General features: G+C 52.7%; 7 protein-coding genes across 7 annotated transcripts; 3 read left to right on the top strand and 4 right to left on the bottom strand.

Moving 5' to 3' along the window:
• Nucleotides 1-1,907: 1,907 nt before the first annotated feature.
• Nucleotides 1,908-3,965, top strand: NCS54_00428300 (Hypothetical protein; the record flags this gene model as incomplete). The annotated part of the gene is made up of 7 exons (XM_053149824.1): nt 1,908-1,950; nt 2,015-2,250; nt 2,311-2,676; nt 2,726-2,885; nt 2,936-3,196; nt 3,248-3,582; nt 3,633-3,965. The coding sequence occupies 7 exons, from the start codon at nt 1,908-1,910 to the stop codon at nt 3,963-3,965; spliced, it is 1,734 nt and encodes a 577-aa protein (XP_053005799.1).
• Nucleotides 3,966-4,204: 239 nt separating this feature from the next.
• Nucleotides 4,205-6,172, bottom strand: NCS54_00428200 (Hypothetical protein; the record flags this gene model as incomplete). The annotated part of the gene is made up of 5 exons (XM_053149823.1): nt 4,205-4,772; nt 4,822-4,944; nt 4,994-5,246; nt 5,298-5,911; nt 5,961-6,172. 5 exons carry the CDS (start codon nt 6,170-6,172, stop codon nt 4,205-4,207), a joined length of 1,770 nt encoding a protein of 589 aa, XP_053005798.1.
• Nucleotides 6,173-9,629: 3,457 nt separating this feature from the next.
• Nucleotides 9,630-14,441, bottom strand: NCS54_00428100 (DUF676 domain-containing protein; the record flags this gene model as incomplete). The annotated part of the gene is made up of 6 exons (XM_053149822.1): nt 14,097-14,441; nt 13,633-14,037; nt 13,522-13,587; nt 13,308-13,470; nt 10,045-13,258; nt 9,630-9,987 (listed from the first exon to the last, which is right to left on the bottom strand). The coding sequence occupies exons 1-6, from the start codon at nt 14,427-14,429 to the stop codon at nt 9,630-9,632; spliced, it is 4,539 nt and encodes a 1,512-aa protein (XP_053005797.1). The 5' UTR covers nt 14,430-14,441.
• Nucleotides 14,442-15,466: 1,025 nt separating this feature from the next.
• Nucleotides 15,467-16,807, top strand: NCS54_00428000 (Hypothetical protein; the record flags this gene model as incomplete). Its single annotated transcript, XM_053149821.1, has 1 exon — nt 15,467-16,807. The coding sequence occupies one exon, from the start codon at nt 15,467-15,469 to the stop codon at nt 16,805-16,807; it is 1,341 nt and encodes a 446-aa protein (XP_053005796.1).
• A 1,023-nt stretch (nt 16,808-17,830) lies between these two features.
• On the bottom strand, nt 17,831-19,487 carry NCS54_00427900 (Peptidase A1 domain-containing protein; the record flags this gene model as incomplete). The annotated part of the gene is made up of 3 exons (XM_053149820.1): nt 17,831-18,103; nt 18,155-19,230; nt 19,286-19,487. The coding sequence occupies 3 exons, from the start codon at nt 19,485-19,487 to the stop codon at nt 17,831-17,833; spliced, it is 1,551 nt and encodes a 516-aa protein (XP_053005795.1).
• Nucleotides 19,488-21,276: 1,789 nt separating this feature from the next.
• NCS54_00427800 (Hypothetical protein) lies at nt 21,277-22,458 on the bottom strand (the record flags this gene model as incomplete). Its single annotated transcript, XM_053149819.1, has 2 exons — nt 21,277-22,073; nt 22,155-22,458. The coding sequence occupies 2 exons, from the start codon at nt 22,456-22,458 to the stop codon at nt 21,277-21,279; spliced, it is 1,101 nt and encodes a 366-aa protein (XP_053005794.1).
• Nucleotides 22,459-23,122: 664 nt separating this feature from the next.
• On the top strand, nt 23,123-26,099 carry NCS54_00427700 (Coatomer subunit gamma; the record flags this gene model as incomplete). The annotated part of the gene is made up of 5 exons (XM_053149818.1): nt 23,123-23,198; nt 23,273-23,583; nt 23,636-24,953; nt 25,002-25,814; nt 25,867-26,099. 5 exons carry the CDS (start codon nt 23,123-23,125, stop codon nt 26,097-26,099), a joined length of 2,751 nt encoding a protein of 916 aa, XP_053005793.1.
• Nucleotides 26,100-26,617: the final 518 nt, after the last annotated feature.

The raw sequence follows: 26,617 nt of genomic DNA, 5'->3' as shown, positions 1-26,617 counted from the left end.
TTGGGTCTTGGTACCTGAGGCGGAACATGTATGTCACTTGTATATCCCGCATCCCGAGACCGCTCAAGCTTCCAGGGAAGCCCCCAAGCGCGCTCATCAACATGTATCATTCTTACGATCCTTACGAAAAATATGCATTGGTGTGGAACGTTGGAACTTACCCGACCCCCTGACGCTTGTCGTCGGGGTCGAAAATCACTGACATAAAAACAAAAAAAGAGCACGGGAAGTTACCGGCCGAGCCGACATGCATATAGACGCATATATACCCGCTGGCTGGTTTGTGTAATCTTAATATTGACTGATTTTTCTCTTTTCAATCAACTCCGATGCTCAATCTCTGTGTCCTTGTGAAGTCTACGCTGCAACTGCCTTGCCTTGTGAATGTTAAACATGAGTTGACCCTTCTTGGTCGCCTATGACTTTTGAACTGGTGCTGTCTACGGTCTTTGACCTTTGGCCTGGCACTCTTCCCTTTGTAGTATTCTTTGATGTTAGGTGTGGAGTGTCTCTACTCCTGTGCCTTGACGCTGATACCCTTGCCATTGGGATAGACATCACAAGTCGACATACATAGTGCCTATTGAAAGGTCTTGTCAACTTGGAACCCACAAGGTGACTTTGTCGGGTTGTCTAGTGGGTATACAGAAGTTACCCGTCCTTGCTTATTTCCCCCGTCGAGTGTGGAGGACATCTTCCATCTTACAAACCGTGGCGAAAGTCAGGTACCAAGCGACACACCTGTCCTCCCGATGTGCATGTAAGCACCAGTCAGCACCAATCTTGATCCTTCGCGTGAGCTTATTTCAACGTCGTTGAACGGTACACAGACGGGAAAAACGGACGGGAAAATGCTGAAAGTTTATTTTGTGTGGAAGGAGGGAGAGCAGATCTTTTCGAGCTAGTTGGTGGGCGTTGTCACGGTTGGGTTGTAGCCGAGTGCACTGTCGAACTTGTACCACGTCTCGGAAGCGGAAGCAACGGGCTCGAGGTCACTCGGTATTAAAGATGATGTATCTCCCCGAGAGGGTGGATTAGAGAGCGCAAAATGACGACCGAGTTGGAGAGGGACCACTTGCCGAGGCTCGACCCACACAACCAGGGAAGAGGAGAGGATGGTCGGTGATGAGAAATGCCGAATCCAAAGAGATGCATTCTGGGCGCGAATCTGGCTACAAGGGTCATGATGCAAGGACGGCCCTCGGTTACAACCCCGGTTATCAGAGCGCATCTACAGATTGGTTTCAGCGCATCACACAGCGGAATTAAGAGATGGTGGTTCAGTTCAAATTGTCTTCTTGTTCACCTTCTTTGGCCCCTGTTGCTCACGATCGTCATGACTTCCGACCTCCCCTATTGGCTAGTACGACTCCAGTGTCTTTTCTGTGCCGAGGCCCTGGAGCTGGCGCTCCGACGTTTGTGGGACTGAGGTGCTGTGGGACCCCAAGACAGTGGACGGGGTTGAAGAAATAAAGGGGACACTAGAAGAGCAACGCTACCTCTATCTTTCCTCAGTATTGTATGATTCACCACAGAGAAGTTTGCGTAAAATATTTCAAAAATTCCTTAAAGAGACTATGTTTCTCTAAAAACCCTCTCAATTATTTCTAAAATTTATCAGAGACGTTCAAGTTGTTTAAAGTCAACACTGAATTGATGTCTCTGTACTGACGTCTTATTCATTCCCATCCCCCCTCGGCGCATGCGGGGGATGGAGCAGGTGGGCCAATGCCAAGGCGCCTACCCCAGCTTTTCCCTTTTCCTCGGTGGGAGGTCTTGAATTTGGCGACAGGAAGGCGCCGCCTTATCTACCTTCCCTTTCTCTCCCCAATTGTCTCTCCCTTTTCTCTCCCTCTCAGTCCCTTCACTCGCTTGCACAGCTTAGATCTCATAAACCTCCAGCAACAATGGTCTTTCTACCTCCCCCCTCAGTCCCAAAGCTCCCCTTTGGTATGCTCCTCTCCTCTAGATTCTTCTGCCGTGACTTGCTTGCTCACAACGCGCCTACTCGCAGATCCTCCCGACTCAATCACCATCCCCGAGTTTGTCTTCTCCGACAAGTACGGCCGGAAGCCCTTGTCTCGGTCTAGAAGGCCCTACACCTGCGGCATCACCGGAAAGTCCTACACCACCTCCGAGGTCGAGGAGCGCGAGAAGCTGCTCGCCCGCGCGCTTGCGAAGCGCCTCGGCTATGACTTGACCGACGGCACAGAGTGGGACAGGGTTCTTGCGCTGTACTCCCTGAACACGGTTCGTATGCCCAGAGCTGTTGTGCGAGGAAAACACATGCTAACTGAACGCGTCGCACAGATTGACTACATTCCCTTGACCCACGCCGTTCACCGTCTCTCCGGCATCGTCACCCCCGCCAGCGCCGCATACTCTGCCCAGGAGCTCCAGCACCAGCTCGTCTCGTCCGGCGCAAACGCACTCTTCACCTGCGTCCCTCTTCTAGACAATGCCCTTGCCGCGGCCAAGGGCGCCGGTATCCCCGAGGACCGCATCTTTCTCCTCCCAGTTCCTGGCTTTGAGGCCAAGGCTCCGTTCAAGACTATCGACGACCTGATTGCTGAAGGCAAGGATGCTCCTGAGCTCAAGCCTCTGAACTGGGTCAAGGGTCAGGGTGCGCGACAGGTTGCCTACCTGTGCTATTCCAGCGGAACGTCTGGTCTCCCCGTGAGTGTTGGTGGTATTGATCGAGACCTCTTAGCTCACAAATCTGCAGAAAGCTGTTCAAATTAGCCACCGTAATGTAATCGCAAACATCCTGCAGATGACCATCCAAGACGGCGTTGGTCGCAAAGCCGCCGGCGTCGACACTCAGGTCCAGCTCGGTCTATTGCCCCTCAGCCACATTTACGGACTCGTGCCCGTTGCCCATTATGGTAGGTCTTTACTTTCTTTCGGCGATGTGATTGATACTGATCCTGCGTAGGCTTGTACAACGGCGACGAGACCGTCATTCTCCCACGCTTTGAACTCAAGATGCTCCTGTCCGCTATCCAGCGGTTCAAGATTGAGCAGATGGCCCTCGTGCCCCCGATAATGATTCACATGTTGAGTAGCCAGGCTGAGTGCGCCAAGTACGACATCAGCAGCGTGCGCTTCATCTTTAGCGGCGCTGCTCCCCTCGGAAAGGAGACCATGGAAGACCTTTTGAAGGTGTGGCCTAAGTGGAACATTTGCCAGGGCTATGGTAAGAGATTCCCTTGTTCTCATTGTTTTCCTTATAACTGACACGGCCAAGGCCTTACCGAGACGTCTCCTGTCGTCACATCCACCAGCGAGCTGGACATCGACGCTGGCACCTCGGGCACTCTCCTCCCTGGCCTCAAGGCCAAGCTCGTCGACACCGACGGGAGTGAAATCACTGAGTACAACAAGCCCGGTGAACTCCTCGTCCAGGGCCCGACAATCGTCCTGGGCTATCTCAACAACGCCAAGGCGACTGCTGAGACCTTTGTGCACCACGAAGATGGCCGCTGGATGCGCACCGGCGACGAGGTTCTCGTCCGCAAGTCACCCAAGGGCAACGAGCACTTTGTCGTTGTGGACCGTATCAAGGAACTCATCAAAGTCAAGGTACGCCCGTTAATTGTAATCATAGTTGATCGTTTACTTACATCGTGTAGGGCCACCAGGTTGCTCCTGCGGAGCTTGAGGCTCACCTTCTCAGCCACCCACTCGTCTCGGATTGTGCGGTCATCCAGGTCCCCGATCTGCGAGCCGGCGAGGTGCCCAAGGCGTTTGTCGTCAAGGCCCCCGAGGCCAAGGGCAAGTCTGACGACGAGGTGAAGCAGAGCATCAACAAGTTTGTCGAGGAACACAAGGCGAAGCACAAGTGGTTGAAGGGAGGCATCGAGTTCATCGATGTTGTGCCCAAGAGCCCTAGTGGCAAGATCTTGAGACGGTTGTTGCGAGACCGGGAGAAGCAGGCTCGCAAGGAGAAGGGAGCCAAGCTATAGAGGGCGGTTAGATACTAGACGTCTAGATGAGCGATGCGATTTGAGCATGTTGACACGGTATTTTTGTAGCTGTAGACGGGGCATCTGAGCGTAGACTATCTTACATTAAAGAGAGTCTAGGTGAGGTATCTAGAAAGCGAATGAACTTTTGGAATTACATGAATGCATTAATCTTTGTCGGAAACTCATTAGACAAGAACCCGCCTGCGATCCTGATATATCGTGAGAATAATGCCCGTCTAGAAGACCATGCCTTGGGCCTGAGTGCTGCGGGCGTCCTTCTTGCGGATGTCAATGTTCTTCCACATGAACAGGCACAGCACAGTGAAGGGGATGAAGCAAGCACCGGCAATAACCATCTTCTGCTGCACGACGTCGTAGGCGCCGATGATAGCATCGCGCTCAGGAGAGTCCCTGGCGTAGCTCATCTGAACCGTGATGTCGCCATAGATGGTGGCAGTCATGTTCTGAGCAGACTCGGGGAGGCGTCTAGCCAGCTCTCCAGGGAGAACGTTGGTCCAGATACCACCGGCGATGGCAAGACCGATAGCAGCTCCGATGGAACCAAACATACCCCACAGAGCGAGGGCGACAGCGACATCCTGGTGGTTGACAGAGGACATGACGGCAAGACGAGCGGTCAGAGACCAGATACCACTGTAGATACCGTTGAAGAGCTGACACATGACGAGCCAGTTGACAGCGGTATGGGAGTGACGGAAGTGGATGAGCAGGGCAGTGCCGAGGACCATGAAGGGGACACCGATGAAGGAAGGCCACTTGAAGTGTCCGAGGTATCGGATGGCACTGGTAAGGTCAGTCTATTGTTACTTATTAGTTTGGTGGGGAGACTCACAGTCCGACGAAGGGACCAATGAAGGCGGCCATCAGGGAGAACGAGTTGAGAATGTAACCGGAAGTGGTGATGCTCTCAAAGTGAACGACCTGCAGGTAAGATCCGTAGTAACCATCCCAACAGCTGATGCCAGTTAGATCAAGACGCAAAGATATACAGTCAGGTTACTTACAAGATAGAGGCAAACATGAGACCGTAGATGAGGCAGCCACCCAGGACGGTTCGGTTGGAGAGGAGGTGGAAGGGGAAGTAAGGCACAGGGGCGAAAAACTTTTCCCAGACAACAAAGGCAGCGATGAGAACGACTCCGAGGACAATCATGGCGATGATGTAGCCGCTAGCCCAGCCGTTGGGGGCCTTGGAGGCGAGGTTGAAAGGGAGCAGGAGCAGCGACCATCCAAAGGTGGTGAGGCTGAGACCGACAACTAGAACAAGTTAGCAACAGTAAAGACTCTAGGGTTTGAAGCTGAACATACCATCAAACTGCACAAAGTGGTACTTGATAGACTCCCACACGGTGCGGTTGTGCACCTTTTCGGGGGCAAGACCCAACTTCTGGGCCTTGATCTCGCTCATGATGAAGATGACCATGACGGGAATGCAAAAGGCAAGCAGGATAATGCAGAAAGCACCAAAAGCCCAGCGGAAGTTGACGTTGACGTAAAACAGCTCGGCAATCTTGGGACCAGCAAACGTCGACGAGATGGTGGGCGTATAGTTGAGACCCATAATGATCAATCGGTTTCGGAGGGTCGTGGTATCAGCGACAACCACGTCAATAACATAGATGAGACCAAGATGGCCGACCCAGTAAAGCGTGTGAGCGGCGGCGTACATCTCGACGTTCTTGCAGGTAGCTTTCATGATCATGCCGACGACGATGAGGAACACCATGGAGCCGAAGCCCCAGACACGACCCCAGATGTCAATGACCTTTGCGATGGGCAGGGCGCAGACGCCACCGAGAATGGTGGCGACGATGCTCGTGGTTGCGATGAGGCCGTGCTGGGCGAAAGCGGATGTTACGTAGGGGACGAGGTTGGACTGGACGGCTTGGAGGAGACTATCGACAAAGGCGACGAGCCAGACGCTGGACAAGTCAGTCAGCATTCTCCTAGTTGAAGGCTCAATTGACTTACAAAATAAAGGTGGCAATCAGCATCTGCTTCGACCAGACCGTAGTCATGGCCTCGGCCTTCTTGACACCCTGCTGCTTGAACTCGTCATCGGACAAGCCCTTGAGGTCCTCCTCGGAGATCTCATTGTTCTTCTCATTGCCGGCGACCTTTTCAATGTCGGGAACCGACACCTCGTTAATGGGCTCGGGCCCAATTTGAGTGTGAGTCGCCATTGAAGCAAGAGAAGGGAGGCGAGAGAGTGGGTGAATGAAGAGAAGCTTGCACGACGAGAGAGCTTCCACAAGGTGGGAGGAGTGCCCTATTAAGTACCCTTTCTTCGGCCAAGATGCGACGCTGTCAGTACCTAGACGCAGACTTATTGACAGGGTTGGAGATGATCGTCCCTCTGGCGAGCCATGGTTAGACTCGTGGGATGGGTCTTCCAAGGGCCTAGAGTTCTGACTGTCTCCATGATCATGGGGCGAAATAATCGAGACACCAGATGGATAGACACGAGTTTAACTCGCCTCAAACAATTGACTTAAACGTATTAAAATGATACTGAGAGCCATCACGATATTCTTGGATGCTGTAAGAGCATTGTAAATTGATCTACAATTTGTATCGTAGCTGTAGGGCCATCTGTCGACGAGATACAGCAATGCCTCTATCCCAGATGCCCTCTTCCTTTTTTCCATGACCCGCGCCCAGGCCAAACCCCCAAACATCAACCCATGACTGGACAATCCCACGCTCACCATGACACACTAGATAAACAAAGCTCATCACTACCCTGCGGGTGATTCGCAGCGGCGTCTGCCGCTGGAACATAAGTTCCCAACGTTGCATCGAATCTCCAAGTCGACATGGAGGAAAAGGCCGCACCGCGTCCCACTACGTCCCACCATCTCCGTCCAAGACCCTGGGAATAGTACCGGAAAACCCCCAATTGGCAGGGTCAAGCTCGTTTGATTGGTCGGAGCTTATTTCCTAAAAGCTACCGGGCATGGCCCGGGGTTGAGGTTGGTGGCGGGCATCCCATCCCCAAGAGCTCGGCGCGGGCAATTGGCTAAGGGAGGATCATCGCAAATTTTCGGACACTAGTTCGATAATCTGATCATCTGATAATCGCTGACCAAGGGCCATCAGGGCAAGAGATCGGCCAACCTCTTGAGGCACAGCAACGGGCTCGTCCATGATATTGGTGTTCCCTTGGCATTAACATGTGATGAACAAGGCTCTGAGGATATACGCCAGTCGAGGTCTTGACTTTTAACACTGAGTCAAGACTGCCTGATTGCAGAAATGAAGTCAAAAGGTCCTCTTCACGTCGACTGTTGGCCGAGTCAGAATAGCCTGCTCAACAGCGCGTCTGCCGCGCTTCTCGACTCGGAGCGGCACGCCGTCGACAAGGGTGAGAAGAACAATGGCGAGATGGGGGCTTCGATTAAGAAACCGCCACCTGCGCCAAGATCGGGTTTTGGCCTGGACCAGGTCCCAAGCCATAGCCCGGCAGTAGTAACCGGCATGAACAGGGTCCTGCTCTGCAGTTTCTCGTCTTGGCGTTTAACAGAAACTCTGAGAGGCCATATCCAACTCTTGGGAAGCAGATTCTCAAACCACTTTCCAACGTCCCACGCTGCATGTAGGCGTTGTTACATCGCAGAGAGGCCTGCATCAGAGCCATGCCCGTGGAACAGATGATCAAGCTCCTCCTGTCACCCATCGTTCGCAGGGTAAAAAAGATCAACTCCCCCCTTGTTCCCACTCTGATCGCGTACTGTACGAGCGTGGGTCCAAAAGTCCGAACCCACCAGTTCCAGTTCATTATTGAGGCAGCTAGCTCCATCTAGCCCAAGCGACCGAAAGGAGAAAAGCCGATGACCAGACGAGAAACAAGCAGACCAGGAATGGTCCGCGTAAGAGAGGGACAAAAAAATTCTTCTCGAAACTGGGCAGCCTGGTCTTCTTGGCAAGCGCCCAGCAAAAGCTCCGTCTTGTCCCATGGGAACCTGGAAAGGCTAGAGCCAATAGTGGCAATTCTACCGGCGTAGTGGTAAGTCCATGCTCGTCGCGTGGGTTCATCGGATGGCATGTGGGGAGGCTTTTCCGTCCGTTCATGACCATTCTAGCCACAAGTGACAAGGTTTCAGGCCTCGTAGGGCCAGGACGACGTTCTCGTGAAGTGGGATTAAAGTTGAAAGACGATTCGTCAAAGAACGAGCGCTTCTTGGCGCCTTCGGTCCAGGCAGCTCTGGCTTCCTGGCGATGTCACCAAAGACGGGATCAAATCTTGACTGGGCCGGTGGGATAATCTCGACAGCGGATCTGGTTCTCCCTGCTGCCTCGGGTTCGTTCTTGGCTGTGGTCCGCCTTTGCTTGTGTCCCTTGGCCTTCTCGAAGCTAATTGCGCTGATCGATTGCCACACTGTGTCAGAGGCACATCTTCAAACCGCCACGTTTCTTGGACTGATTGATAAGATAAGATAAGATCGGCGTGAGGCAAAAGACAAGAACCTCAGGAGTCCGACACTGTGTCTAACTGTGTCTTCCAGGACGCCCAGAATCTGACCCGCTTGATTGCTTGTACGGGTGAAAGGAAGAGCCTCGGGCGAATCTCTGCTAAGATCAAGCGACAGCATGTCTTCGCTTGTTCTCGCTGCCCGACGAGCATATTTCCCATGACCCCCATTGCAAAACCCGCGACCGACAGGCAAAGGTTCGAAATAGGTGGTCCTGTAATGGTTCGGCGACAGGGATCGAGCTCGGCGTCTGCGTGGAGCTCGTGCATGGGTCTCGCCATGCTTACTCTGGAGGTAAGCATTTAACGCAACCTCGGCCAGGATCATCGAGTCGAGACTCTGGTCGGCCTATTCTCCCCGGTCATGCCGATTATTCCCTTTATTTTCCGGCCGCGTCATGAGCAAAAATGAAGAGATGCAGTGGAGTGTTTAGCGCGTGTCGAGAGGTGAATGATTGTTCGTGCCTTGCCGCCAGGCTGGGTAGCCATAGCCTTGACGGTCGTGGTTCGAACTGTTTATCCGTCGTAGACGTGCGTTTCGAGACTTAGTTCATGAAGGTCGCACCTAAGTGGTGATAGCCGGTGGTCCATGATTCGTGATCAAGCGGGTACCTCCTCAGTCTACCACGAACCATCATCGCCCCAGCCTAATTGTTAGGCCAGACAAGAGAATCTTGCAGAGAGCTAAACATTCTAGCAGCATAGTAGATGCAAGAGTCTCTAGAGAGAGCAAGTCAAGTGAAGATCCTTGAGGAGACGCTGGTTCAAATGGGGCTTAGCGAGTATGATCCCACGTTTTGCCAAACAAGGCTGCATGACCCGCCGTTCCTCCATCCTCCACGGTTACCCTCACACGCGATAGGAAAAAGCGCAAGACACTATAATGATATTAGCTTATCCTCACCTAAGGTTAGCTACATAGGTAGTATAAAAGAAATAAATCAATAAGTTTAAAAGAGCTAAAGCATTAACTCTCATTAAGTTACCTCTTTGTTATTTTAATCTTATGTATGTATTGCCATATTAAAATAGAGAAAAGCCTTTGAATTGTCAGGATTCAACTTGGTGTCTTGAGCCTCGTGTCTCGCTCAGTCTCTCGTCCTTCACGGGATCATTTTTGTCAACACTCATCACTACATCTATACCAACCAACGCCTTTATCTATTCCTCTATTGTCTCTTCCAATCCACATAATGCCCATCCCAACTCCCTGTGCCAGCAAGAAATTCGTCACCCGACATGTCTGACATGGTTGGCGTGCCCATCCTTTGAATTTGAGAAAAAGCCTGTATCTCGTCTGTGATAGCTCCTTCAAGCAACGGCAGACTCTCTGATTCCTGCGGAATCGCCTCTGGCTGCGTCGGTAGCCGTATTTCAAGTATCTGCAGGTTAGGATCGACATCTCGAATGCCCTGAGGCACAGAATGGCGGAGTGCATTCCAAGGCTCATCTGTACCACGAATGAACTCATTGATGCCGTGTAGGGCATCTACTGGCCGTGTCCGGAGGATCGTGCCTCCAGAAGGCCTGGAATACGTTAGCCAATGGAAGATTGTAAAGTCGGGAGGTACTCATTCGACGCACTCTTCCAAGCGAAGTATGTCCACCTTGGTCTCTGACGCACGCGGATATGTTATTACTGCCAGGGGATCCTCCAGAGGATCCTCTTCGTCCTCAGAATCCTGCTCGCCCTCGCCCAGTCCACATTCTCTGAGCTCCCTGACCAATGAAGACTGCCCCTTGAACTTTGCCTGCTGAAAGGCAGTCCTGCCATCGTGATTTAGGACAGAAGGGCTAAACGACGGGCTTCCTTGGAGAAGTTTGATGTGTGCCATGGCTTTGGCTTGCCGCAGAGCCACGTGGATGGGGAAATCTCCATTGCGATCCGGGATGTTCACGTCGGCTTCCAGTTTTTGAATCAATCTTTTGACAAGATCTTTTCGGCCATAGCGAATCGCGATGTGTAGGGCGGTCTCTCGGTCCTCTATTAGTCTGTTAATGTCCCCTTTCTTGTACAAATGGTCCATCAAGACGGAAATGACATCTTTAACCATGTTATCTCCTGGGTGTTTGTTGCAGCCCTCCTCCATGGACCACACATCCACCTCCGCGCCCCAGCGCAGCAGCAGCGGAACACGCTTTGGGAAGTCGTTCTCGGCCTCTGCCATGACACTGAGCTGGCTGGCACGATCGCAGCGAAAGTTAGCATCAGCCCCATGGGCTAGGAGTGTCTCAGCAACGGCGAGCTCCTTGCAAGAGAGCGCAATGCCCAGGGGCGTGTCCTGAGGCATGTTGGAATCCACATTGACACCCTTTGTGCTTGCGCCCTTGTCTAGGAGCAGTTTGATGCCCTTGATGTTGGCGGGTTGGATCTCAGTCGCCATTTTAAGAACTCGATACAGAACCCAGCTGATGTCTCGACGAACCGCCTTTTTGCACGACTTGTGTCTCAGGAGAAGCTCAGCAATTTTGTGACGGTGCAGTAGAATGGCCAAAACTAGAGGGCTGCTTTCAAACTGTCTCTTCAGAACTTGGATCTCTCGATGTGTGTTCCAATGCTCATCGCGAATGGTGTACCGGACCCTTTTGTGTGCAGGGAATCCATGGTCCAGAAGTGCTTTGACCAATAATTCGTACTGATCCCCCCAGTCCGGATTGTTAGAGAAGTCGATGGCCTGAAATACAGCTTGTTCGCCAAAGTTGACATTGAGCTTCTTCAGCGAATACCGTTGTAGGACACGCTTCACCATAGGAACGCTCTTCGCTCGAATAGTGGACAGGAGTAGTCGATTGGGATGTCTTATTTTGCTTGGTCGTCTGGCTAGAGCTCGGTATAGGTAGCCAGCACAACCTGTCGAGGAAAGGTATTCCAGTGCATCAAGGGGTAGATCCGAGAGGATATATGGGTTGACGCGCCTGGCCTCCATGTGCTCCCAGAAAACCCACAGGAAGCAACGGAAAGTATCTCCTTCAACGACATAGAATGCCTCGATTTCTTCCGAGTCGTCAGCATCGGGATAGTAACTCCAGTTCCCAGGAAAGCAGGGCAGGCGTGAGATTGCGAACCGAGCCTTGATAATGAGCTCCCAAAGTTTCCATAGCGACCTCGTCAAAGAAGAACCTTTGAATAGGTCTCGTTCGAGTTTCCTAACGGGTTCTAGTTCAGCCGAGCAGCCAGCTTTTGCGTGATGGCCCCAGTTCTCGGCCGAGTAGGATAAGAATGGGTATTCTGAGCAGACATTCAGGATATTCATTGTTTGCGGTCCTCCTGGAGCTGCTTTCGTGCTCCATTTGTAGCTCAAGGTGTTGTCAACGCTCCCCTCGTACCAAGGCACCTGCTCATCATCTTTGGCATCGGCAAACAGATTCAGAATCTGGGATGCTTCTGGAGGCAGATCCTCCCTCCTCAAATAACTGAGATACGCTGTCGATGACTCATAAAGCAGATTTTCCCCGTAGGCCGTCAGATCCTTGAAGGCTTCCCCAGGGCCTTGAGGCTGAGGCTTGCAGCGTTCGGTCAGGTAGGTGTAGGCTGTCCCATGGCAAGGCTCAACAATGAGCTCGGACCCATTCTGGGTGAACTCCAAGAATCCGCGGTACCTTGTTTCGATCGCGGCCCGCAAATCCCGGTTGAATACTCCAATGTGAGTCAGGTACTCCTCGCTGATTTTACTTAGCGGCTCATTGTTCTTGTCGTTGATGTTGGTCCTGTTGATGATGTTGTTGTTGTTGTGATTACTGAAATACATGGCGCACTGTAGTTCTTCGACACTCAGACGTCTTGAGGCTGCTACCACAATGGACAGCCCCTTTTCAACCTCGTGTCGAACGTCTGGCTCAATTGTTTTGAACATCATCTCGTAAACCTCCTCCAGATCAGGTTGGAGTTTGTTGAGAAGACGCCGCAACTCATCAGCCGGGGTTCTGGCCAGCTCTGTCTTCGTTATTGCGCAGTTGACCAGGTTTTTGCACACCAGTCGAACCCAAAGGAAGACGCCCCTGGAATGATCACGAATCACATCCGCCAGCATTTTGCCCTCACCCACAGAGATTTCTGTGAGCTCTCGGTAGTTTTCCTCGATGTACATTTCAATATCTCGTCGGGTGTGCTTGTCAATCTCAAATCTCGGAAGGACGCCAAGGCTTTCAAGGTTGGCCAAGGCATTGTCTATCTTCTTCTCTTGTGAACTTGAAATGCATATTTTCAAGCGTCCACCGGAAAGCTCGAATATTTTCCGAAGAAAGGAAGTCATCTCGTGAAGTTCGCCGTCAAAGTGGTCCAATGCATCCATGACAAGATAGATGTTCGGGCGCTGGTCGTCCATCCGGTCTCCCCAGTGCTTGAAGACTCCGAAACACGCCTCTTCCAGGTCATCTCTAGGCCAGGTTGGTAATGGCTGGTGAAGTCTCCGCACATCAAAAATTTCCCGGACCGGTTCGAAAGCCGCCAAATCTGTCTTGACGATTTGGAACAAAATAGACCTCAGGAACCCTTCAAACGTTCGGGAAGGATCTTTCCCAATATAGTGAAAGAAATGGCTGAGAACCATGACATGTCTGGAAGGGTTTTGTTTGCAAGCCCACGAAACAAGCGCTTCTTTTCTTGTCAGGTATTTCATGAATGTTGATTTCCCAGATGCACGCTTTCCAGACAGGGGAAAAACGTTTTTTCTAGGATGTTCAAGCCAGTACTTGAATACATTGTTGTCTTGAATCCACTCGAATGTTCCTTCGAGATGAGGGCTCACGGTCTCGAACCGCTGTCGAACGTCAGAAAAGGCAAACGATTGCAAACATTCTAGGGTGGGCAGTCAGTGCTTCGCTCCCAAAAAGGAGGACGGGCATACCTCGCCACGCTTCCAGCTCGTCCTTACTAGGCTCGGCTGTATATCCTAGAGCAAGTTCATCCTTGGGCTTGGCCAAGCGAACTGCATTCACGATTTGAGCTCTGACGCTGCAGTAGTCATCATAGCTAGACCCCGTCTTGTCGATGGGGATCTTGGCCATGCTCTGCATGATTGTTAGGTGAGAAGATTGATATAGACTTCAAGGGGCATTTACCTTGTAATTGCACTGGAGGCCCATGCAAGTATAATCCCCAACCAAAGCCGAGGCCCTGTCTACAATCTGATTTGTGAGCGGGGACTTGGAGATTGTTGGCTTCATACATACCTTTATCTCTCCCAACCCCGGTAATTTCACCATAGACAATTTCCCATAGAAAGATGCGATGTGGACAGTAGGCCTCGAAGGGTCCTCATTTCTCTCTCCGACCCAATCCATAAACAAGCTATGGGTGTTGTCGAGGATACCCGAGGTTGGCTGGAAGATGGCCCGCAACTCGATGTTTGGTTCCATCCTATTATTTCTATCATCTTTATTCTCTCGAAGACCTTGCAAGACTCTACGCCCATGGTCTTGTAATCTTGACACACGTTGAGCAGTGCCGAGAAAGATGATACCGCGGGTGAGCGACCCGATGTTGTAGGGCGCATCTCGAGACTGGGACTCCGAGAGCATGCGCTTGACCAAGATACCTCCCAGGCTGTGAGCGACAAAGATGATAGGGCGCTCTGACTGTTTCAAGTTTAGTTCCTGGCAGCTGGAGGGCATATAGTGACGGGCCGCGACCTTACCTCATTATCACGTCTCCAATTGACGAGCTCATTAAGAAAGTCGGCTGCAAGGTCCCTCAGGGTACCATTATCCAGGCAGCCGATAGCAGATATTTTGTAGTCGTACTTTAGGATTTTACAGTTGCTGATGTCTTGAGCGAGAAGGCCTTCCGGCCATGGCAGTTCTGCGTTCTTGTGTCTCCATGTTGAATACGAGTCGCCCGTCAGGCCGTGGATAAAGACGATATCGGCCTTGCAATTGTTGGGAATGCCCTCGGAAAATTCGGTAATTCCATAGCGATTGTGTATTAAAGTGAGGCTGCCAGAGTCGGACTCGTGGGATTGATGGGACATGGTGGGCGGATCACAACCGAGGCATGGTGTAGAGAACAGTAAGGGTTGGTTGACGATCAATCCTCGCGAGAGGCAGCGAAACGACTTTATACCCATCGGCCGCGCTGTAGATTTTTCTACTTTGGCCAAGGCTTTCATGCATGTCTTGGGCATGGCCAATGGCTGTGTGCTGCGCATCTGTGGGCGCCTATCCTGGGCGGTTAATACGACGTGTTGGTCCTGACAGCCCGGCAGCCCAGCAGGCATTGATGAGAGGGAATTGGCACATCGCCGAGGCTTCCTAGCTATTCTCATCAAATTCTCATCACTATCTTGTTTAATTCTGTATAATTGCAATATCAGAAGAGTAGAAAGAGTGGTAAAGTTTGAGTTGTTTCGATGTCTACTCTGGCTGTTCACCTCATCCAGGTGCTTACCCTAGGACGTGAGCAATAAATGAGTGCCAACCAGCCGACTTGTGGTAAATGTTCTTTTTTATGAGGAAATCTTTCTTTATATACCTATCGCGTCCGCTTCCACAGAGCCTGCTTTGACTGTGCTCCAGGGTGTCGACACAGCCTCAATGGTTGGGATCCATCCAATTGGCCCTTCAGCAGGCCCTCGACCTTTTTGCGGTAACAAGTGCGAAGGCAATCGACTCTTGTTCTTTTCACTGTTTGGAATTCAAGGCAAGAAATCTCGTCGGATACTTCTCATTTAACTGCCATGTTTACCAACAGCCGTAGGATAGTGGTGGCTATCTTCAATTCCCCATCGCCTAAATAGGTTATCGCCGGTCACATCATGGTGACTCAATACGACCACCAACCGAGATCCCGCGGAGCATGTTCCCTGTCGCTGAAGCCAGCGTCATTCGACTCTGATTGATCCATGCCTCTTCATGAAACTGCAACCGGCATCCAACAAAACGACTCCATTGATACAGGCGAGTTGCACAAGGCCCACTGTGCTGCCTAGCACACACACCATATAAATGGCCACCCTCTCTCTGTCAGCTTGATCTTCTCTTCACATCACGGATAATACAATCGCCAACCATGGCAAGAACCAAACGTGTATGGAAACAATCACCTGAGCCTGAGCCCGAGCCCGAGCCGCCTCGATTCCTGTCAAGGTTTAGGCAACGCAACAAGAAGCCCGTGCCGACATCTAAAGACATCCTCTCTATCCCCGACGATCCTCAATCCGGCTCGCCGCTGTTCAGGCTGCTGCCGGCAGAAGTGCGCAACCAGATCTTTGCCCTTGCTCTCACCGACTACGAGGATCCTTCCCCAGACAATCACTATGATGACAATACCTGCTTCACCCGGCCCTCATACTTTGCGCCGCGCAGGACGGACACGACCCTACTACGTACCTGTCGAGCCGTCTATCGCGAGTGCAGATTTCTGCCCTTCATGTTGACCGAGCAGTTACACTGGCTCTCCTTCGACGAACGTGCGCCTCCGGAGTACGATGTCGACACTGCCGTCGATAAGCTGCACGCCACAGCTAGGGAGATCGCCCAGCAGATGGGTCAGGAGCAAGTCCAGATCGAGGGCATTAGAGCGTTTCCTCAGATGTTCAAGCTGGAACAGGGTGAACTGGAAAGACTCCTGAGGACGCCTTACATGGACCCCAAAAGACTCACCATCACGATTCGACACGCAGACTGGTGGAATTGGGAGGATGATGCACCGCTCCGCTTCGAGGGTTCCTGGATTAGCGACGTAAGCGACGAGCTGTCTCCCAGCCTAAACGAGATATGTATCGAGATGGAGACTCTGGAGCGTAAGAAGCGCCAGGTTGATCGCATCGCCAAGATGATGATCGAGCGCTGGTTCTTCAAGAAGCCAGACGGGACCGTTCTCGTTGCCGACACAGAGGGGTCAACCAGGCAGGAGAGTCGGTGGAGAGGGACCAGCCGCTGGCACAACAAGAGATGGATCCGCGATGAGACGGAAGAGGGCGTTATCGATTACTACATTGTGTCTGTGACGTTCAGGCCTCGACATGTGGTTGAGAGGAACGGAGGCAAGATCAGTGAGCATGTGAGCAAACGGGTTGAGACCCACGACTATGACGATGATGAGCTTAGCCTTCGCTTGCCTGATGAGACTCCGATGGACTGCCCGGAGCCATATATCTATGAGTGTGAGGATTTCGGGTATTGGTGTGGAAATGGTGATACTGACGATTCGCAGGATGATGAGGAGGCAGAGGGGAGTGACGAGGGAAGTGATGAGGGGGATGATGAGGGAAACAATGGAGAGAGTAATGAGGACAGCGATGAATGGACTGATGAAGAGAATGATGATGACCCGGCCAATGGACCAACTCGAGCACAGAGGAGCGGGAACGACATTGTAAGGAGCAGCGAGGGAACTGAGAGATTGTAGAGGAGTGACAGTTACGCAGCTGACAACGAGCGATGCCAAGGATGGGAAGGATTGCATACATATAGCCTCAACATGAGAACGACAATTGCAATTCGAAAACAGAGGCTTACAGAGCTCCATTCCAGCAAGCTATCGCTCAATGTGGCTTGACAGGTAGCCTGGTTCTGAACGCGATGCTCTCCTCCGACACCTTTCGGGATCGTTACCGTTGTCAAGATCAAACAACCCTGTGGCTTCTCCTTCAATTAAAACTCAACTTGTTAACTGTCACCAACACATTACCGCCGCAATCGCCGTGCTCTAGAGAATGTCTAGATGCTACCCCCCTCGTTCTAGGTCCCTCCAGCCCCATCCCCCAGGCTAACACATTCCAGTCACTCCTCGCAGGGTCGACGTCAGTTACCAGGTCCTCGGCGCGGGCGCACGAGAAACGCCGCAACGGGTCCCTGGTCCGGCACTTGCGTACACACGGCGGGAATGGACAGGTGATAAGCTCCGAGTAGCAATGGCGGCCACGTTCGAGTCATATGGAACCTTTACTAACCCAGAGCATTGGGAGCAATAGGCCATGAGAGCGTTGCTGAATGAGATAATGCCAAGTTATTCAACTGGTGGTTGATTTGCTTCAACATGTCGAACCAACACCAGGGGCGTGAGATATTGATATGCTTCCGTGACTTGGCAAGGCTGTTGCTGCATTCTTCACACCTTAAACTTAACAATCCTCGACGCAAGCCACACAGCAAGTCCCTTTAAACCCAACGGCACGCACGCAGATCCGCACCTCAACGAACCAAGCCCGCAAGGTACCGAGCCAAGCCATCGCACGATAATTCACAAGGTTAGAGTTGCTCTAGAACGCGAGTCAGAGATCAGAACGCCGCTGTATGCTTCATGGTCATGGCCAATGACGCGGTCTATCAATTAAGGGTCATTATATCCAGAGAAAGGTGTCGTCGTCGTCGCAAAAAAATATGTACAGTTAGGCAAAGGTATCTCCCAGTCATGTATGTACACCCCCCTCTATAGCAGGTTGGCGCCAAGGGCGAAACCACCAAGCACTGCGAATACCCAGCCCAGGGGCATAGGTTGCCAGGCGGCTGAGTCGTCGTCGCCGTCGTTGTCTGAGTTGGCTCCCGCCGTGACGGTGACGGTTCGCTGGGGTCCGATTGTCTGTGTTGTTACGACGCCGGTTCTGCAATCGCGCTCGAACTCGGGGCATGATGTGACGGTGTAGGTGGTGGTGTAGGCTGATGTAGCGAGGCCGGTCCTTGTGGGAGATCTGGTGACGGTTGCCTGAAGGTCTTGTTAGTAAGAATTCATCATCTGAGGATGCAAACAACTTACATGTCCAGTGGTAAAGGCATCACCCTCTTTGCACTTGCCCTTCTCATTGGGGACAGCATCCTTGCCAGATCCAACAACCACGATATCCTCATCGCCACAGTTGGCGGCCTGCGCAATGTGCACCTCCTTGTTGTCCCAGTCAAAGACAAAGTATCCAGCCCGGAGGACAGAGTCGCCAAGAATCTGCTGGTTGGTAGTGACAACGATGCCGACGTAGCACTGTGCGTAACCCATCTCGATGATGAGATCGCTCAGGGGAACACGGACAATCTTGTTGCCAAAGCCGAAGTCGGCTGTGGCGTCGCGGTCCCGGTTGTCGCAGTCGGTAATGTAGAAGCCCTCACCGTTGTCCTGCACATCAAGCATCTCAAGAATTGGCTTCGCAGCCTCAAAGTGCAGACGGGACAGTGTGCTTCCTGAGTCAAGGATGACGTTCTTGTCCGCATCATCAAGGTCGAACTCGTGCTCCTCACCCTCGGTGGTCATGCCAATGCTACTCAACTCCACAGCGAGACGGTATTCGCCGCCCTCGCCGCGGACAATTGGTCGCTTCTCCAGGTTGCCGATGTACTTGTTGCGGTCGATGCCGCCGTAGATGACGGCACCCTCGTCAGCCTCGGAATGGCGCAGGTCCAGGGAGTAGACACGGCTGTTGATGAGGCCCTCGACAGCCATGGAAGTGAGCAGCAGTCGGTAAGGGTCGTCGTTGTCGAATCCACCCCGTGTATCCGGTGCAAGACCCAGAATACCCTGAGCAATACCATCACTCTCAATCAACACACCAAATGTCTGGTTCTCGAGTTTGGCGTCGCCAAAGGTGAATGTGTCGGCGTAGTATCGAATCGTGGCCGACGTGTGAGTCGAGGGATCCGAAGCGTCGCCGTATCTGAGTGTTTCCCTTCCAAAGGGACCGATGGGCGGTGTCGTCGAGTCGTCGGGCTCATACTGTCCCATCTCATGACACATGTTGTACTCCCTTATGCTGCTGGCCTCGTCGCAGTCGGGGTTAACCCAGAGCTCGTTGGAGCCCGTGTCGAGGAGGACGGTAATCTTTTGCGGTGGCGTGCCGATCTCAACTGTTTCTCGTCGTTAGAGTTGCAACCTTTCCAAGTCTTCCTGGTCTCAACGCACGATCGGTCGCGTAGAAATATCCCATATTGTCCAACACGGCTATGAAGGCATCGCCATCTCGTCTCGTCTTTTCCTTCTTGGGCTTCTCAACGGTGCCGACGTGCACCGAGAGGTAACCCTTGCCGGTCTTTGATCGCGGGAAGCTCAGCGCATCGGCGCAGCTGAGCGCAGCGGCGACGGTACCTAATGTCGTCCACCTCATGGCTTATACCGTAGATTGAACCTCTGGTTGAGGTCCAAAGCACAAGATTGATGAAGAATCACACTGCATCATGTCGTACGCGCTGGAGGTGCCCTACCTTTTGTTTAAAAGGCGACAGCGCAGAACAGCACAGGAAACCCCCTTGTCGGTGGCCCCCGGTGGCGCAAGCTACGAGGTGGCATTGGCCTTGGTTGGCGTCTGGATCCTTGGTCTCCCAGTGCCAAGTCGAGCCTTAATTGGGGAAGCTGAAAAACGCCCCCCTCACCCCGGGCGGCGGCAGTCGGGTGGATGTTCGGGAGCATGGCCTTGAACAATGAATTCTTCCATGGCTGACGCCTTGTGGCTTGCGAGATATTGGAACGCACGTTCCCACAGCTTATGAGCGTCGTGAGGGGGGGGTGAGGATGTAGCTGAAGATCAGCTAGTTGAGAATTTCTCCTTTAGAGTTGACAAAGTCAACTCTTCTTCAACAGCCTGAACACCCATTCATTAAGCATAACGCCCTACCTCAGTCCCCCTCCTCCATGTTTCACTCCAGAGGCGCAACCCCGTCATCCTTTGGCATCCCTCCCCTCAGCCGCCCCATCTCGCCTCGACTCCGCCTCGCTGGGCAAGCTAACTTGCTCAGGCGGGAGATTAGCGTTGCTGGGGTCAAGCACGCACTCAGCGGGATCCTCGGCCAAGCTTGCTGACTTTTTGCCCTGGCAGAGAGAGAGAAAAGGGCCCCAAGCGTTGGCATTCTTGGCAATGATTCGTGATGCCTCGGTTCTCTGTCTGCACGCTACGATCGAGTGTGGCCAGGTGATGCGGGTGATTGCTTCTGGGATAAGGGGGGCGTCTTGCTTGCGCGGCCTCCTCTTTTTGGCCAGTTTTGTCGCCTCTTTTGTCTTGATCGGGTGCGTCGTGGTGGCTTGATTGAGACACAAGCTGAGAGTCGTATTCATCATCCATCGAGGTTGGAATAAGCTGTAGTGGCATTGCTCGGTCTTCGTTTCCTGGGATGGGCACTGGCCTCCGCTTACCATCAGATGGATGCCAAATTGGGGCGGGATAAGCCTTGTGAGGCAGACGGGATCTTTATCCTTGTGCTCTTCTCGTTTCGAAATCGTCCGCACAACCTGGTAATTTACACCGCCAACCAACAACACGTGGAGTAGAGAAAAACAAAGACGGCTACATCTCTGAGACTATTTCTCCGTGATGCCTTAACTTGTCCTTGATTGGATCTTTAACGAAAAATAAAGTAAGACCCGTCTACGGACCTTCCCATGAGGGTCCCTGGTTCATCCTGGTGGCTCTCAGCCTTGGGGCCTCTTCCGCTGCTTGGCGTCCCTTGCCTCATTTCGCATGCGGAACGCTGAGTCTCCGGGAGCACAAGCCATGAGGGTTGCTTGAGTCAGCCGGTCAAGCCTCAACGGCCAAGACACGCCTCAGTCTAGGGTAATTTGCAGGGCAGCATGGTGAGATTTGTTTATGCTTTTTGAGGCCGTGACATTGAATAAGGGATAGGAATACCGAATTACGAAGATACTTACTCCATCGTGCTCCGTATTTATCTCTGTGTAGCCACACAAGTCTTCATATGCTGTGTAGCGAAGCCATGTCTGCAGGTACATACTCACGATGCATAACCCATTCGCCCAATGAAACAAATCATAACGCACATCATTCAGCAACCAATCTAACTCTTCACCATAATATGATTGTATCCTGTTTATATCTATCATACATTTTTCTTATTCTACATGTGAGCATTTATGATCATCATCCATCATGCATGGCAAATGACTTAGGCCTTGCGGACACCCGACACCAACAGGGCAACGCTGCCCATCTGCCTCCTCACATCCTCCTTGTTAACATCATGAGTATCCTCAACCTCTCCCCATTGTCCCGTCTGCCAGTCAACCTCCAGACTGGTAGCAACAGACGCCTCCTCGACGCCAAACTTGTTGCCTTGGTTGAGCTCGCCCTTGCCAACCGATCCCTCACTCCACTCAACGATGAACCGTGCAGCAGCAATTAGACTCTTGCCAGCAAGGGTAGCTCGCTCTAGTCCCGCAATCTCAAAGGCGTCGAGGCCTGTGATCCATCCCTGCACAACCTCTCGGACACCGGGGCTCTGCGCCTGGGGCAGAATTGAGTGACCGTCAAGAACAGGCGTGATGGTGATGCCTGGCCAGACGTGAGTTGTAAGGAACGACACAATCTCCTCGGCTGTCCGCTTCTGAACATCTCGGAGTGACTCTCCTGCGTCGTTCTTCAAGTCGTGCTCTCTAGCCGGGGGCGCCCAGCACAGAATCGAGTCGGTGTCCAGGTATCGTAGGAGCGTAGTAGCGATGGCATTTCGGACCTCCGAGATCTCGGCTCCGGAGGCCTTGTCGGCTTCAGCAATATCGAGCGCTCGGCAGGTAAGACTTGTGAGAGGGATCAAATGCTGTCGTGTCGCATCTTGAGCCGAAGTCAAGAGGTCCCATTCAAGAGCCAGTGCCGAGGCGAGATCGGGCTTCGAGATCGGGAGGCGGACGATTTCCTTGGATACAGGGTGCCTCAATGGTCGAGTATCAAGGAAGATCTGCAAAGAACCTGTTCAAGAATACTTGTTAGCCCATTGCCGTCAAAATAACTGGACGAAATCAATGGCAATAATTGCCCATCTTCACTTACCATCCACTTCCTTGACTCCCACATCCTTCCAGAACCTCTTCCTCAAAGCGCCGCCTCCCTTTCCACCGCTCGCACTCCGCAGCTCCTTGGCATTCTTGAGCATCTCAGCCTGCTTCCTCCGCCTCGCGACACGCTGGTGAACATTCTCGGCGGCTGGCAGCGGTGGCTCCGGTGGCGGGCCGGTCCCGACGATGGAGGCGACATTGGCGGGCTTCGCAACGGTCGAGTGAATCGGACGGATGAAGACGGGGGCATTGACGAGCCGGGGAACCAGCCGCAGCGGCAGCCGTGTCGTAGGCTTCATTCTGGCGACGAATTCGTGGTGGAATTGGGTTGAGTCGGAAAGATTTGAGGCTGGAGGGCAGAATGGAAAGCCGCAAACCCGCCGGAGTGGAAAATTGGGTCCGGCTGAGGAGGCTCGGAGCCGGGGGATTCAGGGTCGACATGATGTCACCCCGAGAGATGGGAGCTCGCCAAAGACGACATTGCAAGGGTGATTCTGGCTAAATAGAGCTTGAATTCGACAATCGGAAATATAGAATCTAGATAAGAGAATTTGCCATTTATTAAAAGATTGTACCAAAGCTTCTGGGTTGGAGCTTAAACTTGTCGAGGTACTTTGGACAGCAGTACTCCACGGCGATGCAGCGAGGCACCTTGAAAGAGCATACAAGGGAAGCTTTCTAGTAAAAAGACTGTATGAACAGAAAACGCATAGGAAATTCATATTAAATCCAATGACACCTTTTTATTGCATCCCGTGAGACAGAACCGAATCGCTTGTCACCTCCTTGTCAAAGTTGACACGAATCCCAGTCCCCGATAAGGGGCTGATAGCTGTCACGTGATGCGGCACGACCCATCCCTGACCTGAGTAACTGCGACGTGGTGATTCTGGATGAGCGCCTCGACCGCAACCACCAAGTCTCCCTCCCCAAACCGCTCCCCCACGACCCAGCTTGCCCAACATGAGTTACGGCAAAAAGGACGAAGACGCCGACCTCGGTTTGGTCAAGGTGGACCGCACTCAGGTCTTCCAGGAAGGTCCGTCTCGAGCAATCGCCCTTTTGCTGTTCCCCCCACCGTCCAAGTTCAAGTCAAGCTAAATAGGTCGACAGCACGACTCTTCAACTCGTCCCCGATCCAACCTCGAAGATGTCGCATTCTCCTCACAAAGATCGCCCTCCTCCTCTACACGGGTGAAAAGTTCCCTACCAACGAAGCCACCACCCTCTTCTTTGGCATCTCCAAGCTGTTCCAGAACAAGGATGCCTCCCTCCGCCAGATGGTCCACCTTGTCATCAAGGAGCTTGCCAACTCGGCCGAGGACATTATTATGGTCACTAGCACCATTATGAAGGATACTGGAGGCAGCACCGATGCTATTTACCGACCCAACGCTATCCGCGCCCTCTGCCGCATCATTGATGTAGGTTGTCCTGCTGCTGGCGCCTCCACCGACTCTACTGACACTATACAAGGCCACGACTGTCCAATCGATCGAGCGAGTGATGAAGACTGCGATCGTCGATAAGAACCCCTCGGTTTCTTCTGCCGCCCTCGTCTCCTCCTACCACCTTCTCCCGATCGCCAAGGATGTTGTTCGACGATGGCAGAGCGAGACTCAGGAGGCCGCTGCCTCTAGCAAGTCGTCTGGCGGCTTCTCCCTAGGATTCTCCACCTCGAGCAGCCAGATCCCCATGAACCACTCGACCATGGCGCAATACCACGCTGTCGGACTTTTGTATCAGATGCGCTCGCACGACCGAATGGCCCTTGTCAAGATGGTTCAGCAGTTTGGCGCAGCTGGTGCGCTCAAGAGCCCCGCTGCTATTGTCATGCTTGTTCGACTTGCTGCGCAGCTTGCTGAGGAGGATCCTTCGCTGAGGAAGCCCATGATGCAACTTCTCGACGGCTGGTTGCGACACAAGAGCGAGATGGTCAACTTCGAGGCTGCCAAGGCTATCTGCGACATGCGAGATGTGACCGACGCCGAGGTGTCGCAAGCTGTCCATGTCCTCCAGCTGTTCTTGACCTCCCCTCGTGCCGTCACCAAGTTCGCTGCTCTGCGCATCCTCCACAACTTTGCCAGTTTCAAGCCTACCGCCGTCCACGTCTGCAACCCCGATATCGAGCTCCTCATCTCCAACAGCAACCGATCGATCGCCACATTCGCCATCACCACTCTGCTCAAGACGGGCAACGAGGCTAGCGTCGACCGATTAATGAAGCAGATCTCCACCTTCATGTCTGAGATTACCGACGAGTTCAAGATTACGATTGTTGAGGCTATCCGAACATTGTGTCTCAAGTTCCCCAGCAAGCAGGCCGGCATGCTCACCTTCCTTAGTGGGATCCTGCGTGATGAGGGCGGCTATGAGTTCAAGAGGGCTGTCGTTGAGAGCATGTTTGACCTGATCAAGTTTGTTCCCGACTCCAAGGAGGATGCTCTCGCCCACCTGTGCGAGTTCATTGAGGACTGCGAGTTCACCAAGTTGGCTGTCCGAATTCTCCATCTTATCGGTCTCAAGGGTCCCAAGACTGCCCAGCCCACCAAGTACATCCGATACATCTACAACCGAGTGGTGCTTGAGAATGCGATTGTGCGAGCTGCCGCTGTCACCGCCCTTGCCAAGTTTGGTGTTGGCCAGAAGGATCCCGAGGTCAAGAGCAGTGTCCGTGTTCTCCTCACTCGATGCTTGGATGACGTCGATGATGAGGTTCGCGACCGTGCCGCTCTCAACCTGAAGCTCATGGCCGAAGAGGACGACGAGATGGCTGCTCGATTTGTCAAGAACGGTAAGCAAGAAACACTCATAAATGTGACCAATGCTAATTCGCCTATAGAGAACATGTTCTCCCTTCCTTTCTTCGAGCAGCAACTTGTCCTGTATGTCACCTCGGATGACAAGTCTGCTTTCGACAGCCCCTTCGATATCTCCAAGATCCCTATTGTCACCCGGGAACAGGCCGATGCCGAGGACCGTACCAAGAAGCTCATCGCCACCACACCTACCCTCAAGGCCCCCAAGGTCGGCCCCACCAAGGCCTCTGGAGCCGAGGCTGTGGCATCTGCTACTGCCCAAGCTCAGCGATATGCCCAGGAGCTGCTGGAGATTCCTGAGATGAAGGAGTTTGGCAGCGTGCTCAAGTCGTCGCCTCTGCTTGAGCTCACTGAGGCTGAGACTGAATACGTCGTCACTCTGGTCAAGCACATCTTCAAGGAGCACATTGTCCTTCAGTATGAGGTCAAGAACACTCTGCCCGACACTGTCCTTGAGAACGTCTCTGTCGTCGCCACCCCCTCGGACGACGAGGAGCTCGAGGAGGTCTTTATCATCCAGGCCGAGAAGCTTCCGACCGACCAGCCTGGCAAGGTGTATGTGGCCTTCAAGAAGATTAACGGCGAGGGCTCTCTGCCCATCTCTACCTTTTCCAACATCCTTCGATTCACCAGCAAGGAGATTGACCCCTCCACAAATGAGCCCGAGGAGACTGGCTACGATGACGAGTACGAGGTGGCCGAGTTCGACCTTACTGGTAGCGATTACGTGATTCCCACATTCGCTGGCAACTTTAGCCACATCTGGGAGCAGGTTGGCGCTTCCGGCGAGGAGGCAACAGAGACCCTCCAGCTTAGCGGCATGTCCAGCATTGCAGGTACGTTGAAACGTCACATGAATGGAGAGAGCAAGACTAACCAGTTCCACAGAGGCTACGGAGCAGCTCACCAAGGCTCTCTCTCTGCAGCCCCTGGAGGGCACCGATGTCCCCGTCAACCAGACTACTCACACGCTCAAGCTTCTGGGCAAGACTGTTGGTGGCGGCCGGGTAGTTGCCACCGTGCGGATGGCATTCTCTTCAAAAACGGGTGTGACGACCAAGATCACGGTGCGAAGCGAGGAGGAGAACGTCGCCGCGCTGGTTGTCGCGTCGGTGGCTTAAGTCTGGGCGAGCCGGCGTTGAGGATAATGATGTATCGAAGCTTGGCGGTCTTAGACATGCCTCCAGGAGCGAGTAATGTAACTGTCATGATTCATTCTAGAGCAGAGTCTCGGTTATCACCCTGCAGAGGCCTCAGGTTGGAGGAGGATGCTTGCATTCATTTGGGTATGGAGCTGGCGTGCAGAGAATGGAGGACCGGTAGAAGGGAGCGAGAAGGTTCAAGAGCATGTTTATACGGGGCATGGTTGTTTCTAGTCATGGTATTTCTTGCAAAAAAGATGGAAGTTAGCTGCCAAGTCTGTGTGAAGATTAACTCTGGTCATGGTGTTGTGATGATTGCAGACATGTTGGCCGGCCCTTGCCAACACTCTAACTTGTATTAAGACAAATATTATGCAGCTGAAAGAGATAATTGATAAATATCTGCCAATGATTACCTATGTGATATGCCAGATATAGCCCCCTTTTTGCTGCTCTTGGGTAGTTTGATGAGCTGGGGTTGTGTGGTGACAAGCGTT

The sequence above is a fragment of the Fusarium falciforme genome, chromosome 3 (assembly GCF_026873545.1).
Source record: "Fusarium falciforme chromosome 3, complete sequence".
Classification (NCBI taxonomy): Eukaryota; Fungi; Ascomycota; class Sordariomycetes; order Hypocreales; family Nectriaceae; genus Fusarium; species Fusarium falciforme.
Note: the sequence above shows the minus strand (reverse complement) of the source record. Positions and strands in the feature narration are given on the sequence as shown.